Genomic DNA, 18,021 nt, shown 5'->3' on the forward strand with positions numbered 1-18,021 from the left:
AAGGTACAAAACCTGCTTAGATTTGTTAAACGTTGCATGAATTCTAGGGCACTTTAGAAAAACAGATTAGATACTTATGTGAACTGAACACATATCCCTACTGGATTAATGATCCTACCATCCACTATATTGTATCTATTAATGGTGTGTGCCCCTGGGACTCATGGGGTTCCACAAGGTTATTAACCTTAGAAATTTCCATGGGGCAGATCTATGAAAAGTGGAGTAGTTGATCATGGCAACCAATCAGAATCCACCTTTCCTTTTTTGGAAGCCCTTTGGGAAAATAAAGCAGTAGCCTTATTGGCTGCCATGATCAATTACTCCACTTTTTTTTTTGCACATCTTTTCATAAATCTTCATTGTCCTTTGCATTTACAGCTATAAAATATATATTTGTTAGCTGTTGTATAAACTCTTTTATATATCCTTCCAGCGGTGGAAACAGATGTGTGTGTGTGTGTGTGGGAGAACAGTAGAACAATTTTTACTATAGCCATATGTGAAAAAATGCGCCAAACATATTCTTCTTGTTTTCCTAGGGGGAAGAAATTTTGGTAGGTAAACTACATAACGCAAAGATAACTTCCAATATATGAAACACTATCCGTATTTGACGCTCGTATTTTCATGCCGCAAATCCGGAGTGTAATGCACTACCCGCAAAGTAACCGCAAAGTAAATGCAAATTCAAGAAATCTCATCTAAACTTTGTAGATTTTTTTTTTTTTTTTTTTTTTCTGCACGGAAATTTGACCTGGGGTGCATATATTAAAATCTGCAGCATGTCCATTTAGCTTTTATGTTTCCACTTGTGAATTGTATCTGACTAGTTTAAACAAATAAAACACTATTTCTGCAGCAAAATATAAAAACCGCTTTCAAAAACACATAAAAAAAAAAACCTGCACTATTTAAGTCCTATTTACTTTGCTGGTACTGTATTACGCTGCGGATTTGCCGCAGGAAAATCTGTGTGGCAAATCCGCACGTAATACGCATCGTGTGCATTTGGCCTTTTGGCTTTCACGAACACTAAACGTGGACGGAGCCGGATGGACCCTGACAGAAACGTTAAGTATTTATGACAGCAAGAATAGTGCAGCCTCTAATTTTAGATTTTATTTTATTTGTTTTGCAGATTCTTTGTGGCAAGGAGATTCCCCGTTGGGTAAACCGGTTGGCATACTTTAGTTCATGTGTACCTTTTTTACAAAGCTGTCTACCTAAGGAATGGTTGACGCCTGCTGCCCTTCAATCCAGTGTCAGCCAGGAGCTGCAGGAAGAACTGGACGAAGCAGAAGATGCAGCTGCTACAGCCTCCACCTCAACCTCTGCATCCCTAATGCCTAGGCCTGGACGACACACCAAGCTATAGGAGAAAATCCATGGAGAACTGACAAACGTTTTTTTTTATTATTTTTTTTGCAAATAAAAGTGTTTAGATTGATCTCCAGCAACTGACACTGCTGTTCTTCAGTGGACAAGTTTTTCAACACAAGGATATGAAAGGTCACATTCATTTGACATATTTTCTGCTCAGGATTATGTTTGTATTCAGGAGTCCACACGCCAGGACTTATACGGTTTCAGTGTTCCTATAGATCTGCCCATCATTGCAGTACTAGTACTAGTGCTAGTACTAGTTTTCCCTTTCAGTATTTTATTGTGGATTTTCCACTCGCCCACTTTTGAATGTTTTTGCCTGCCACTGACCATGAATAACTATTTCCTACTTTTAACTGACAGAATGCAATCCAGTAGCACCTCTATGCAGCACATACTCCGAAGTCTCCACGTATTTTTCATAATCATGTAGAACTATGTTCTATCTGAATGTTCGAGGGTAGAGGATTTGGTCAGATGAATGGGAAAATCACATGTTGCAATAGGTGTGTTGTTCCACCAGATCTTTGAACTGAATTATGGAAACTATGTTCTTATCTAAACCAAATATACCTGTGTGAGGCTGTTAATTCAAGATCTACTAGCTTCATGCAGTTATGTAGGACCATTGGATTATGAATGGTGGTGCTATAGTACTGAATAGCTTGGGGTTTGAAGCAAATCTAAGTTAGCAATTTCCATTTCCATCCTGGTTCGCCGCTGGGGTTTAGAAAGCTAAAGCAGAGCTCCAGTTTTTGAAGACTTCTGATATGTCATCGAGACCTACTACAAAGTTTTATTACTCCCAGCAGCTAAATCGCATAGCCGTTTTGGCTGCCATCTGCCTTTTCCAGCTTTACTTTGAGAGCTGAAGATGGCCAGTGGACTATAATACAAGTCTATCTGCCATCTTCAGGTCTCCCGAGTAAAGCCAGGAGGAGCGGACGTCTCCGAGCCTAGTTCCACCACCGATGAAGTCTGACCTATCAGAAGTTTTCTGTGAACACTTTAAGTAATATGTTGCTATCAAATGTTTTTGGCTTTTTGTTAAATGCCAAAATGAGACTTTCATACTCCACTACTTGAGCGATGGAGTGATAAGCAACAAGTACTGTGCTTTTCATACTAGATCAGGGATTTTGAATAACATTCTGCGCCAAGTCCTTAAGTTTTGTTTTTTACATTTTTCTGTGTAGTAGTTTTAGCTGGTCTGATATATGCCAGCTTTTTCTCTTAGGACCTATTTATGGTTTAAGAACAAATCTATGATTTACCACTTAAATGATGCTTGTAACAATGTGCATGTGAAAGGGGCAACTGTAAAATGTGCGCGGAAAAGAGCAAAACTTCAGGATGATCGGAGTGATCAGTAATGAGACTGAATTCTTTATGGTGAGTCGCAGTCCTGTACGAACACTAACGTGCATCTTGTAATCTAATCTAGTCATGTCAGTGTATGATGTGCAGGGATTACATTATCCTGCCAAGAGTATAGACCTAAATATGGAATTTTATTGCAAAAAATGTAATGAACTTTTCATTTTAGGTCTCAAAAGTTAAAAATATTTCTTTGAGTACTGTGCAGACGACCGAATCAAAGCGCTAATACTGGTCCCGATAAGGTCTCTCCAGCGGCTTACAATGTCCATAGCAAGCTGGCTGCCAGAGAGCATGGCTGTAATAAATGTAGGACGTCAGGGAAAGCCTCGCACGTCACTGCAAGGCAGCCTGCACAGAAGAAATTGTATACTGTGCAAAGCCATATAGTAAAGCAACGACTAATATACTAATGAGTTTATACTAAAGTGTTTCTTTAATCTTCAAATACATTTCATATTCATTCATTTTTATTAGAAAGAGAAAATCCATTTTTTCATGTTTTTGTTTTAGCTATGTCATAAAGTTATATCATGGGCATATGACCACTTCCTGAGATCTGTCAGAATATCTGCATCCTATTGAAGTAAAAAGACCTACATTGGACATGGGTAATCTAGGGAAAATCCTGATATTGGGAAATTTTAGCAATGTGCAGAGATTAACAAATATACAGAAATCTGTAGTCAATGGTAGAAAAGCCCAGTTCTGCTATTTCCCTGTGAGTATGTAGTTTCCATTTGTGTCAGTCAGGGCTCCATTCTGATGGAAAACTCAGACGGAAGGTTGGAAAGGAGCCCTGACGTAGATGTGGATATAGCCTTAGACTTTCAGAATTTTTTGAAAATATAGAAACATGGAAAATTAGAAAACAATCACCAAAAATTCATACGTTTAACATAGGTAATTTTCTGATGACATGTTCCCTTAAAGCAGCAAATGCACGTGCTCCGCTGATTCAAGAGTGAATGTTTGGGGGAGCTCAGCTGCAGCCAACAAGCTTTCAACCATCAGATATCTAGTGTATATGGCCAGCTGCCTTTTCTAAGTGTTCTTGCACACGACCGTGATCGGGCCGCGAAAAACAGTCCGTGTGTCGGCTGGATTTCCCGGCCTGACCTTGTTACATGTGAACGGGACTCCTGGCAGCAGACATTTATGATGCTAGGAGTGTCAGCCTTCCCATGGAACTGCTGTTCCGTACTGAATAAAATGATACAGTACGGAACAGTAGTTCTGTGGGGAGCCAAGGACTCCTCGCATCACAAATGTCTATGATGCCAGGACTACCGTGGTCGGGCTGGGAAATTCGGCTGAGACAGAGACGGACCACTTTTCACGGGCCGATCGCAGTCGCGTTCAAGAGCTGTTACATGTCCCCGATCAAATCATGACCCAGTCAATTTGGTGGAGGTCTGGCAGCTAAGGCCCATTGATGGGGGGGGGGTCCAGGTGCCTACTAATTTGACTGTTTTATAAAGTGCCTGATAAGTCTTAATTTTTTCTTTGGAAACTCACTTTAATATTATTTAATCCATTACTGGAACCATTTGAAGGAACATGGGGTAGACAGGAGTTAAAAAATTATTTGAGAAAGACTAAAAGTGGATAATTTTCTATCTGAAGTGGAAGTGTTACTGTTTAAAAAAAATTCAAAATCCATTCCCATTGAATACAATATGTAAACTTGTTCTTTTGCTCTGTACTGAGGAGAAAATGAGCATAAACTCCTTAACTTCCCTGCTGGTCTGATGGGGTTGGAATATAGAAGCCTCGTGGACAGTGTTCTGAGATGTCTGCATTCGAACCCCCCCCCCCCCCCTTGAGTTACTAAATTTTTCTTTACATATAGAAATGTGTGTCAAGGAACGCTTCAGCCATCTCTAAGATATTTAGGTCTACTAAAAGACACAACTTCTCAGGAGGATTATGTTGTCCTCTTTTTAGTTTTTCATAGGACTGCAGGTAACCCTACTGAGTTATGGTGCACTAAAGAGAAAGTTAACTGATAAAATGAGCTCCAGTACATCTAACTCTCTGTTCACACTTGTGTCATTGCTTCTATTCGTACTGGAGTAATAATGGCTATAACGCAAACGTTTTCAAATGGATCCCAACAAATCCTGATGGATCCCAATGACTTATAATAATGTCCATTGGGGGGTTCTGGTATTTTTAATTGTATTTCTGAGCCCAACATAACATAAAAAGGGAGAACATTGATATGTTGCTGGCCATTGAATTTGAAATCCACTGCATTAGACTATAAAAATTACTTTTTAGAAACGGTTAATACATTTATATGTATTTTTATTACTCAATGAATCCTTGATATTCTAAACTATCTAGTCTTATCACCATCGCCTATGTTTTATTTATTTGGGATCTTAACCAATGGTCTAAGACGCAATGTATTTTTTATGTTAAATAGGACACGTGATCACATGCGTAAGAGAAGAGATCGTGGAAATTTTCATTTAAGTTGAAGAAATTTGGATATTCGTGTAACACTGGATCTGGCTATGAACCGTTTACTTTGTGTTCCCTTAGGCTCGGTTAGAGGACGCCGGTCTTTAGATTTATTACATTCTATTTCCATAAATTGATCGCCAGTAGGCAATCGCTGAATAGCGAAATCATTCAGTTCGTAAACTTTTAACGTAGAATCGTATATTTCGGATCTTATGATAATAGTTCTGTGATGTAAACTGCTTCCAAATTTCTTTTAGTTTTGGATGAAGATTATCCCCAATATAACGCTATTGGATTATTCAACCTTGGTTATGTCTATTGTAAACCATTTTTTCTTGCCATTTGATAAAGCACTGGTTGAAAAATCCAACTTGAAATGAGTCGGTTGTAGTTTCTCTACTGCAGCATCTTTGCCATGGCTGTTCATGCAAAATTTGGGCAATGGTGACCCTGTCGTCTGACACATTGCCTGGAATATGGAGTTTGTTTTCTATCACCACTTAGATCAATGGCAGTGGGTCAATCACTTGGTTGTTCAAGTTGGAAGTGTTCAAAAATGTGACGCAATGGAAATACATTTTATTTATAAAATTTCTCTCCTGTAGTTTCTACACATGGGTTTCTTGTGATGGCTTATCTTACACTACAATCATAGCAGTTACTCGTTAATGGCCGTCAAGTCTGATGGGCCAACTTCCATTGGTTAAAATTGATCATATTAATGCCATACTTGTAGGGATTTTTGCGAACAATTGACTTTGTGCTGAGTTTTTAGTCGTTCATGTTACAACTGTGCCCACCTTTAAGCTGACACTATTGCTGAAGCAATATGGCAACCGGGCCTTCATATGATTGTGTCACATGGAGCCCCAATCTCAATGGAGAAATCCAGTCAATGTGGCAGTATATAGACCGCTTGGAATACAGGATGTAACTTCTGGCAGGGGAGGAGGGGGCATCAGGACATGCGGAAGGGAGGATTTGAGTGGAAACTGCATAGTAGCAGGGCAAGTATTTTTTTTTGTGATTACACTGCAGGAAAATGGAGGTAAGCGCCGCGTTATTGTTTGTATGAAAATGAGATTTTCTGGAAGGATATTGCCTGTTATATGGTCACGTCAGCCCATTTGCCTATACTCCAAGCAAAAAATGTCATTAATAAGTAAATGTGTCGTCAGGTTCTGCATGTACTTATTACACTGATCCACTCGTAACTGCAGGTGGCACCATGTCAAATCAATGTTTGTCATTTTCTGTACTCCATGCCGATCTCTTCGTCATGAAAGAACGCAAAGATGCTTAGAACGTTTGACTATTTGCTGGGAAGAGCAAGCTTCTAATTATTTAGTAAGGATAGGGCAGATATGGAGTCTCGTATGGAAACAATTATTCCTAATAATCGTGAAATATTACGGGATGTTATGCTGTTGCAGGATTTTTAGAATTTCAGCTGCTGGTGTGCCATTGTGGAAATTTCTGCTTTTTAGTAACCATAATTCATGATCTCGTATCTTCCTACTTGCTCCGTAGAGGTGGCACGGTCTGCCACCCGTTCAGCCTTTCATAAACTGTTATGTCATCATCCTTTTATATGGGGGGGGCAATAGATCGTTATTCTTTATCCCTTGACATTTTTCTTCTCCCATTCCCTCTTACAATGTTTCCATGACAAGGCAGCATATCGCAGCCTGTACTACAGCTGGAACTGAGGAATATATAGACGTGTCACTGGGGTAGGGAAAAGTGGATTTCTCATGATTGACAGGTCTGTTAGATGCACTTTTTGTTTGTTTTTGTTTTTTTATTTTATAGGTTGTGACTCTTCTAGTGTAGTTTGTTTTCAGCTGACTCTATGAACACTGCTCAGCCATGGCCTTTTACTGTTGTATGTTTGTGAGATGAGTATTTTCTTTGTCTTTTTGGGCTGGCTACTTTATTGCACTCATTTTTTTTGTCCCTATTTATGGTTCATAGATGTAGCATTTATTTATATGAAACTTGCATTTTACTTTTCACACACAACCCGGTGCACTAATCTTGATGTATAAATATAACAAAGCTTTAGCTTTCATATACAACTGTTTTATTTGGGGTGGGGGGTTTGTTAATCTGATTTTGACTTTTTTTTATTTTGTTTTTTGCACATTTATTTTTATTCGATTTATCTACCAAAGTTGAATATTTTACCCTGGCCTTGCAGACCTTTTTTTGTCCTACTTCTGAGGGAATGCATGACATATATATTTTACATATTTATCCTTACGTATGTATCCTCAATTGGATGCATATAAAAAAAAAAGTCTACGTTTTATTTAGGATAAGGCTATGTTCACACCTGTATTGAACCATTCCGTCGTTCTTCCCAGTCAGAGGAGCAGAACAAGGGAATAACGGAACCAACGGTTCCATTGCACAGTGGAACTCGCCGGTTGACGACGGAACCCGTAAAAGGTTCCGTTGGGGTGTCCGTGACTTTACCAGACACAATAGCGCAGCGTGCTGCACTATTGTCTCTGGTAAACTCTTGTAAACCCTGCCGGATCTGCGACAGAGGCCCCTAATGGTGCCTCCGATGCAGATGTGAACACAGCCTTAGAGGGACTGACTTTTTACATATTTGTCTTAGGATGTGTTCAGTAGTAAATGAAGACTTAATTGCTCAAGTATTTCTTATGGTTTAGGTTACCACAAATAAATAGCCTATATGTTTCTCTTCTGTCTGCTGCTGAAGGCAAAATAGTAGGGTCCTTGAGATACTACTAAGACTTGACTATGACAACAGGGCTACCAAGAATGGTTTAAAGGATCAGATCGGATGGCCATAGACTGAAAGGTCTTTTGGCTGACAGATCAGATGCCCCATTCCCCTATTACTATGCATGTTTGACTTGGCTATTGGGGCTATCATGAGCGAATATGTTGCTGCTTTTCCTGAATTTGCCCATTGTAGGAAAGAATCAACCATTTACCAGGGCTAGTATTTCTAATAAATAATACATTTTGGATTACTGAAATCATAGTGAACACCACGCATTGAAACGTCTAGTATTTAAAATGTTGACATCTATTCATTTATGACTTGTGCCGCCTATCTTCTGGATTCACTACTTATTACAAATATTCTAAAACCGTCCAATTAGCATTATATTTTATTTACAGTATTATTTTATGTCCCATTACACTCAAGATACCGCGTTATAACATTTACTACGTTTTGTGAATAATCCAGGTTGGTAAAGCAAGCCTAAAAGTCATGCGTAATGTTTTCTGTAACGTTTGCCAGTATGAAATGTCTATTTATTTTTTTCTGTAGAGGAGGTTGTATATGTAGTAAATCCATAATGACCGCCTGGGAGGTGGCCAAGTTAGTGTGAGATTATTAGTTGGAAGTGCGTATGCTTTGAAGATATTGATCGCAACACAGACAATCGGATGTATCCATATTTCCTTTTTTATCTGCTTAGTACAGCTTTACAATGCAGGAAGAAATCTTCGTGTTAGTCTTTCCATCCAGATGACATTCAAACAAAAGACAATGTTGGCTTTCTTTCTCTCGGAAACTTGGTTGGGCTGGGTAAATTTGACTTTTTACAGATCTAGATCTACAGTAAATCGGTTTCCACTGGTTACTTTTGAGAACAATTTATTCAACCCATTTCATAATCAAGGATTTCTTCTGTTTTTATTGGCGTTAGAACATGTATTGAATCTATAAAGTCGTCTTTGTAGTTTTTCAGTACTATTTTAGTTTTTTTTTTTTTCAAATACACTGATCTGATAATACATGTACTGTGTAGTTCTACTTTTATTTTCATACTTGATGATTGTTTGTGTTACTATTATGGTTGACAATTGAGACGAGCCATAGTAACCGTAATAGGATTGTTTACAGATTCTGGTTACGCTTATCAGGGTTAAATGGGTTGTCCAAGAGTTTAAAAACTGTAAGTAGCTGCAGGAAATGTATAAAATAGTAAAACAAACATTACTCAGCAGTTTAATCCTCTTCTGCTCCAGTAGTCCCTAACTGTTTATTGTCCTGCAGCAATGACATCCTGTACAACCACATGACCACTACAGCCAATCGTTGGCATCAGCGGAGATGCTTGCAAGTACGGTACGTGATCGCTGAGGCCAGTGATTGGGTGCAGCGGTCAGGTGGCTGTTCAGCATGTCATCACTCCAGGAAAATAAACAGTCTGGCGGGGACCACCACAGCATTGATGCTGGAGTGGCAGGGGATTTAGTAGGTGAGTAATGGGGGGTTTATAACAAAATTTCCTGCAGCTCGTTGAATTTATTCAACTCTTTCACAACTTCACTATTAAACAGAGTCTCAAGTTTTATGTAAATAAAGTTTTTCTACTGTATAATGAAAAGTATACTTTGGTTTAAAGGGGTTGTCCAGTGGAAAAAAACATTTGATCAGTGGAGGGCTGACTCTCGGCCCTGCCGCCAATCGGCTATTTGAAGGGCCGCGGCGCACGGGCAAGCATTGCTTCCCCTTATTTCTTACCCAGCTCCATACTGTACAATGCTCTGCCCAGATGATGCGACTCCTTCAAACAGATGATAGGTGGGGATGCAGAGTCAGCCACCCGCCAGTCAAATATTTATGGCCTATACGAAGGGACTACAAACTAGTCTTGCTAAATGACCCGTTCACACAGTTGCATAGCTCATTTACCCAGTGTATCAATGCTCTTGCTTATGTCGGGTAAACCTGATCAGAATAAGAATCCAAACCTCTGCATGTAAACTAGAATCCTTTCATTCACTGACAGCAAGCCGACCTTTTGAAAAGCTGAATAATTGATACACAAAGGGTACGAGAAATTTTTAAATCTTTTCATTATGCGATAAATGAGCTTTATTTCAATTAAAACCGGAAACCCCTATTAGGTTTTGTTCAGACAGCGCAGCTTTAGTGCAAGTTTTGCATATACTTCTTTTTTTTCTTTTTTTTTTTTTTTTAACTGGTAGTATATATTAAAGAGGCTCTGTCACCAGATTTTGCAACCCCTATCTGCTATTGCAGCAGATAGGCGCTGCAATGTAGATTACAGTAACGTTTTTATTTTTAAAAAAACAAGCATTTTTGGCCAAGTTATGACCATTTTTGTATTTATGCAAATGAGGCTTGCAAAAGTCCAAGTGGGTGTGTTTAAAAGTAAAAGTCCAAGTGGGCGTGTATTATGTGCGTACATCGGGGCGTTTTTAATACTTTTACTAGCTGGGCGTTCTGATGAGAAGTATCATCCACTTCTCTTCAGAACGCCCAGCTTCTGCCTGATCACGCTGTGACGTCACTCACAGGTCCTGCATCGTGTCAGACGAGCGAGGACACATCGGCACCAGAGGCTACAGTTGATTCTGCAGCAGCATCAGCGGTTGCAGGTAAGTAGCTACATCGACTTACCTGCTAACGCCGATGCTGCTGCAGAATCAACTGAAGCCTCTGGTGCCGATGTGTCCGACACGATGCAGGACCTGTGAGTGACGTCACAGATCTGCACTGCCAGAAGCTGGGCGTTCTGAAGAGAAGTGGATGTTACTTCTCGTCAGAGCGCCCAGCTAGTAAAAGTATTAAAAACGCCCCGATGTACGCACATAATACACGCCCAGTTGGACTTTTACTTTTAATCACACCCACTTGGACTTTTGCAAGCCTCATTTGCATAACTTGGCCAAAAATGCTCGTTTTTTAAAAATAAAAACGTTACTGTAATCTACATTGCAGTGCCGATCTGCTGCAATAGCAGATAGGGGTTGCAAAATCTGGTGACAGAGCCTCTTTAAACAGGAATAGTAAGAGACTATGGGGCAGATTTACGAAAACCGGCATTTCATACGCCAGTCTTCGCCTGAAGCCTGCAGGAGTAAAATATGACAATTTAAGAAGCACGTCTCCAAAATAAACTTGTGCTGTCCGTACGTGACAAAGGGAAATCTACGCCACCTATGAGCTGGTGTGGGTTTTTTTTTCTATAATTTACGCTAATTTCTGCCGTAAACTATAGTAACTTTGGCTGGAGATGGCCCTGTCCCTTCTGCTAAGCCCACCAACTTGTTAGAAAAAAGGGGCGTTAACCACAAAAAGTTTCAAATTATTGCATGAATGTGGCGTGCGCCATAATTTGAGACTTTTAACGCCAGAAAACTAGCGTAAAGCCCTTCATAAGTTCCCACCACTAAGGCACTGTCAACACCTAGCCAGATCCGTCATACGATGGATACCACCAGAGCCCAACGGGTACTGACTGACAACGAGCTCCATCGGTACTGTCGTGGTTGATATAGCTTTGACGGGAAAAATAGCGCTGCATGCAGAACTGTTCTTCCTCTCCATGCTGCCGGCGGAGGCTCCAAACCGCACACCAGTGTGAATATCGCTTTATACTGCGCCAAAACTGCGTTATGTGAACAAGCCCTACAGCTGAACTGACAATTTATGCTTATAATGGCTTGTTTTGTTTTATTTGCATTGATATTTCTTTGATGTTTCAGTCACTGCTTTATCACCTTTTTGCCATTTTATTTCAATTTAACGAATACTTTTTTGATAAAATGGTGCAGATACTGCCTTTTATGGGCTCTTTTTCCACCTGAAGAGAAAATAAAACTGTATTTTTTTAAACAATAAATAATTGTGTTGGTTAAATAAAGAAATTTAAACACCGTTTAAGAAATGTTTTGTTTTTATTGTGGGTAATATTCCAATTCATCATTCAGGGAAACTGTTTTGTTGTTTTTTTTGTTTGTTTTCTAACCTTTTATATCATTGGTTATAAAATTTGAAGGGTTTGTTTTGTCAAGACTACTTACAAACTGCCACTGAAATCGGACCAAAGTGGAAAGAAGAATTATGAGGGAGAAGTCCTCATCCACCATCAGGAACTGATGTGATCTTATAGACTTCCCTTTTGGGTCAAAAAAATTTATATGCCCTAATTAAATTTTCTCAGCAATATAACCTAGTGAGGATCAAAGTAGACTTTATATACTCTCAGGCTCAACTTTTTTTTTTTTTTTTTTTTTTTACTGGAAAAACTAAAATATTTACTTACATTGGACTCGGTTAATACATCCGCTAGGAAAATAAGAAATTCATTGAACCTTGGTCCACGATCTTATGATTCCTCCCACTTCACACTAAGCAAAGATTCTGAGACTGTTTTGGACCACATAGTTCCTTGAACAAACTTTGGCAGGTAAGGTCCCCTTATAGTCTAAATGGACTTTAAGGCCTTTCATGAAAACCAAACTTTCCGCACCACTCCCTACATTCCTTACATTTCGTGAGGTTGATCCACTGGGATTCAGCAAGTCTGCTTGTCCTCTATACTGTTTTATCATCACTCTGGCTCCAAAAACAGACAGCAAAATATCTAAGGGGATCTTACAAATAAATGACTCCTGGGCCCCATATCCCCTTTGTCTTATCTATTCTATTTGTGTAATGTTTACAACAAGTTTCCTTTTTGGATAAAAAAAAAAAAAGTTGAATGAAGACCTAAAAAAAAAAAAAGCTGCAGACCAGTCGTAACAGAAAAAACAGGCTATGTTAGCCTTTTTCTAGAAAACATCTAAAAAAGACACCCAGTTATGGAACAAGATTCTTTGGACTCATGAAACCAAGATGAACTAAACCAGAATGATAGGAAGAGTACAGTATGGAGAAGGAAAGGAAGTGCTCATGATCCGCGGCATAACACATCTGTTAAAAATAGTCGAGGCAGTGCTATGGCATGTGCATGTATATGGCTGCCAATGGAACTGGGTCACTGGTGTTTATTGATGATGTGACACTGGAAAGTAGTAACAGGATGAATTCTGAAGTGTAAAGAGCGAGACTTTTTCTTCCAAATGAGTCAATTGCTGCAAAATTTATGGATATAGACCTAAAACATCCCCCAAAAGCAACTTCTTAAAGGAAAATCTAACCTAGAAATGAATGATAAAAAGTAAACCGGAGATATATTTGCCCCCACTGTTAGTCTGCAGATTTTTTTTTGCATGTTCTTGAAAAAAGGCTTGTAGAAATTCTGCAGAGAACTCTGGTTAGTTTCCTGCTGATCTGTTCCATTTTTGGCTTGTGACCAGTAAAGGGGGTTAATAATCTTTTTGTCCTACTACAGACAGGGCAATTGGGGGAGGCTCTAGATCCAGCCAGTTGTCTTACAGCAAAACACAGGCCAATGATTGGGGGGGGGGGGCAACGACAAAGCTGAACTCCTGGGACACATTTGAGCTTTTTACCGTTTTTATTAACCCCTTAAGGACGCAGCCATTTTTGGACCAAATGACACCACTTCATTTTTATAATCTGATGTGTCACTTTATGTGGTAATAACTCCGGAATGCTTTTACCTATCCAAGCGATTCTGAGACTGTTTTCTCGTGACATATTGTACTTTATGTTAGTGAAAAAATTTGCTCGATAAATTCAATATTTTTTGTGAAAAACACCAAAATTTAGAATTTGCAAAAATGTGCATTTTTCTAAATTCAAATGTATCTGCTTCTAAGACCGTTATACCACACAAAATACTGACTAGTTAACATCTCCCATATGTCTACTTTATGTTTGCATAATTTTTTGAACATCCTTTCATTTTTCTAGGACGTTGTAAGGCTTATAAGTATAGCCGTAATTTCTCACATTTTCAAGAAAATTTCAAAAGCCTGTTTTTTTAGGGAACAGTTTAGATCTGAAGTAGCTTTGAGGTTATATATTAGGAACCCCCGCAAATGACCTGATTTTAAAAACTGCACCCCTTAAAGTATTCAAAACAGCATTTAGAAAGTTTCCTAACCCTTTATGCGTTTCACAGAAATTAAAGCAAAGTGGAAGGGAAATTTGCAAATTTCATTTCTTTTTGCAGAAATTCAATTTGAATCCATTTTTCCTGTAATACTGGAGGTTTTTACCAGAGAAACACAACTGAATAACTATTGCCCTGATTCTGCAGTTTTTAGAAATATCCCACATGTGGCCCTAGTGTGCTACGGGCCTGAAACAAGGGCCCCAGTAGCAAGGGAGCACCTAGTGGATTTTTCGGCCTTCCTTTTCTTAAATTATATTTCAGGCACCATGTCAAGTTAGAAGAGGTCTTGTGGTGAAAAACAAAGGAAACCCCCCGAAAGTAACTCCATTTGGGAAACTACACCCCTAGAGGAATTCATCTAGGGGCGTAGTGAGCATTTTTACCACACAGGTATTTCATAGATTTCATTAGAATTGGGCAGTGAAAATGAAAAATTACATGATTTTCCAATAAGACGTAGCATTAGTTCAAAATTTTTCATTTTCTCAACAAATAAAGGAGAAAAAGCACCGTAACATTTGTAAAGCAACTTCTTCAGAGTAGGGAAATACCCCACACGTGGTCATAAACTGCTATTTGGACACACAGCAAGGCTCTAAAGGGAAGGAGCGCCATTTAGTATTTGGAGTGGAGATTTTACAAGATTCGTTTTTTGACACCATGTTGCATTGAGCTATAGTACAAGTACAGTGGTACCCCCGAAAAATTACCTCATTTTGGAAACTAGATACCTCAAAGAATTTATCTAGGGGGTGTAGTGAGCATTTTGACCGCACAAGTGTTTTGCAAAAAAGAGTAAACAATAGGTGTTGCAGATTGAAAATTGCCGTTTTCCACAGATATGCCATTTCAGTGCCCAATATGTTGTGCCCAGCTTGTACCACCGTGGACACACATCCCATAAATTGTTAAGCGGGTTCTCCAGAATACAGTAATACCCCATATGTGGTCATAAATTACCGTTTTGGCACACTGCCAGGCTCAGTTGGACCACCATTTGGCTTTTGAAGCGCAGATTTTGCTTGGTGTTTTACTGGTATTTCTGCTTATAACGTGGGGGCATATGTAAGCTGGGCAGAGTACATCAGGGTATATGTAAGCTGGGCGGAGTACATCAAGGGCATATGTAAGCTGGGCGGAGTGCAACAGATCATACATAATAGGATGATGTAATAATGGGGAGAATGAATAATCCATGGATTGGTGTGGTACGCTTTGAACCAATCCTTTATACACAGGCCGGGTTTATTGGGTATTATACAAAATATCTGCGCTCCAGTATTGCCTAATCTTTAACTTCTTCACTAGCCTTATAAGCAGGACAAGGCCCTAAAGTTTCCTCATATCCGCTGCATCTACAGGGTCCACCTGTGGGGTCCAGCAAATGACGATGTGGGGTATTCATTGAAATTCTACTGGACCTAAAAAATTAGTCTGGGCCGTCATTTAGCATTATTTTGCATCATTGCGTTTTGAGAGTCATAACATGTTATTTTTCCGTTGACGGAGCTATGTGAGGGCGCGTTTTTTGTGGAAAGATCTGTAATTTTTATTGGTTCCATTTTGAGGTACATGCGATTTTTTTTTATCAGTATTTATTCCAGTTTTTGGGAGATGAGGAAACCAAAAAACAGCAATTCTAGCACGCTTTTTTTTAAAATTTTTTATATTTTTTTTTTTTACAGTGTTCACCGTGCAGTATAAACAACATTTTAACTTTATTCTGCGGGTCGATACGATTACAGCGATACCAGATTTATATTCTTTTTTTATGTTTCACTACGTTCCCACAATAAAAATACTCTTTTCTAAAATAAATCATGTTTTAGTGTCGCCATTTTCTGACAGCCATAACTTTATTTTTTAGTTGATATCGCTGCGGGGGGGGGGGCCTGTTTTATGCATGACGAACTGTAGTTTCTATTGGTACTATTCTGCGTTACTTGCAACTTTTTGATCACTTTTTATTAAAAAAAAATTTAGACAAGATGACCAAAAAATAAAATTTTGTCATATTCAATTTTTTTTACGGTGTTCACCGTGCGGTAAAAATAATGTGACATTTTTATAGAAACGGCCGTTCCGAACGCGTCGATAGCTGTTATGTAGTTTTTTTTTCATGTTTTCATTTTTTTTCTAATAATAAAGGAGTTGATCAGGGAAACAGGGCGATTGTTGTTTTTATTAGTTAAAACTTTTATTTATTTATTTTTCTTTAACATTTTTTTAACTTTTTCTTTTACACTGACCTGGGGACTTGAAGATCTGGCCTTCTGATCCCCGGTACAATACACTGCACTACTTATGTAGTGCAGTGTATTGTAACTGTCATTCATCATCTGACAGTTAGCCTATCAGGTCCTGCCTCGGGCAGGACCTAATAGGCTTCCGTACCTGGGCAACCAGGAAGCCTAGCAATGGCTTCCTGGTTACGATAGCAACCATCGCCACCTGCGATCCATCGCGGGGGGGGGGCTCGGGGGGATACAGAGGGAGCTCCCTCCCTCTGTCAACCACTTAATGGCGTCTGCCGCATTGGACAGCCGCATTGAAGGGGTTAAATGGCTGCGATCGGCGGTAACTGCCATCGCAGCAGGATGTCAGCTGTGTATGACAGCTGACAGCCGCTGAAGATAAAGCGCGCACAACTCCTGTGCTCGCTTTATCTACAGGCCATGATTGTACGCCCGTGTGCGGGAACTAACTTTGAATTTGGACGTACAGTCACGCCCAAAAGCGGGATGGGGTTAAAGCTGAAAGTCTACATTTCAATCACACCTTTATTGCTTTTGTTTCAAATCCATTGTGGTGATATTTTTTTTTAAACTCGTTTTATTGAAAGAATTGTACAATACAAACGTCCATAGTACATGGCAGGAAATAAACACATTTATGTATTCATACACATTTAACACAGATGCATAGTAGCTATGGTGGTTTTTAACATGTCATAACCCAATAGATCACATAGTTAGCCCTCAGAAACAACACAATAACATCCCAACGGGCAAAATACTTTCCCAGGCCAGTTTGATTTGTTCCATATAAATATAGAGATCTTATAAGTAACCAGTCATGCAACACTCGTCCTCCTCAATGCTGCAGCAACTGGTCCCTCAGGTCTGTAAATCTATGCGGAGTATACAGGGTACATGATGAATCACACCAAATCTGCCATATTTTATAAAATTTACCAACACACCCTCTTTTCTTATATAATACTCGCTCATATGGTATAATGGTATAATGGTATAATTGATCAGCGATTTCCATTTCGTCACCCTAGGAGGTCTCTGATCCATCCACCGAAGTGCGATGGTCTTCCTTGCCATAAACAACACTTCGTGCAATAAAATACGCATGTGAAATGGCCATTGATCTTCAGGCAGCACCCCAAATAGACAAATCTTAGGTGAAAAGGGGATCGGCTGCTTCACCACTTCCTCAACCACTTTCAACACCTCCCCCCAAAAGGCAGCCACCACTGGACAATCCCAGATCATATGCCAGAAATCAGATCTGGGAAAACGGCACCTGTGACATTCAGTGCTAGGATATCTGCCCATTCTATGCAGTCTCACCGGCGTGAGATAACTCTGATGAACTATAGCTAATTGGATCATTTTGTTATTTGCCGCCGGTGACACAGACACAGGAGATGAAAGTACATCCTCCCATTCCTCCTCTGTCAGATCTGGTATCAGGCTCTCCCATTTATCTTTTACCGGTAATTTGACATTGGCCAGTTTAGCATGTATAAGGGCCGTGTAGACCGCAGAGATCAGCCCCCGGGGGCCCTGCGATTTAAAAACTCCAATCAAAGGGAATCGTGAGAATTCTTGATCTGACCTAGGGTATTGACTTGCGAGAGCATGTCGCAGCTGCAGATATCTATAAAAACTTTCCCTAGGAATTTGGAAGTCCTCTTGCATTTGCGCAAAGGATTTAAGGACATTAT

The 18,021-nt window shown here is 39.5% G+C and overlaps 1 protein-coding gene across 1 annotated transcript in view; it reads left to right on the forward strand.

Annotated features, from left to right (window-relative positions):
- Positions 1-7,961, forward strand: part of DESI2 (desumoylating isopeptidase 2) — a 74,597-nt gene extending 66,636 nt beyond the window's left edge. The window contains exon 5 of the mRNA XM_075862903.1: positions 1,142-7,961. Coding sequence (XP_075719018.1) covers positions 1,142-1,378 — 237 coding nt within the window. The 3' untranslated portion in view covers positions 1,379-7,961. The remainder of the gene's footprint in view (positions 1-1,141) is intronic.
- Positions 7,962-18,021: the final 10,060 nt, after the last annotated feature.

Source organism: Rhinoderma darwinii, chromosome 4 (genome assembly GCF_050947455.1).
Source record: "Rhinoderma darwinii isolate aRhiDar2 chromosome 4, aRhiDar2.hap1, whole genome shotgun sequence".
NCBI classification, from domain to species: domain Eukaryota; kingdom Metazoa; phylum Chordata; class Amphibia; order Anura; family Rhinodermatidae; genus Rhinoderma; species Rhinoderma darwinii.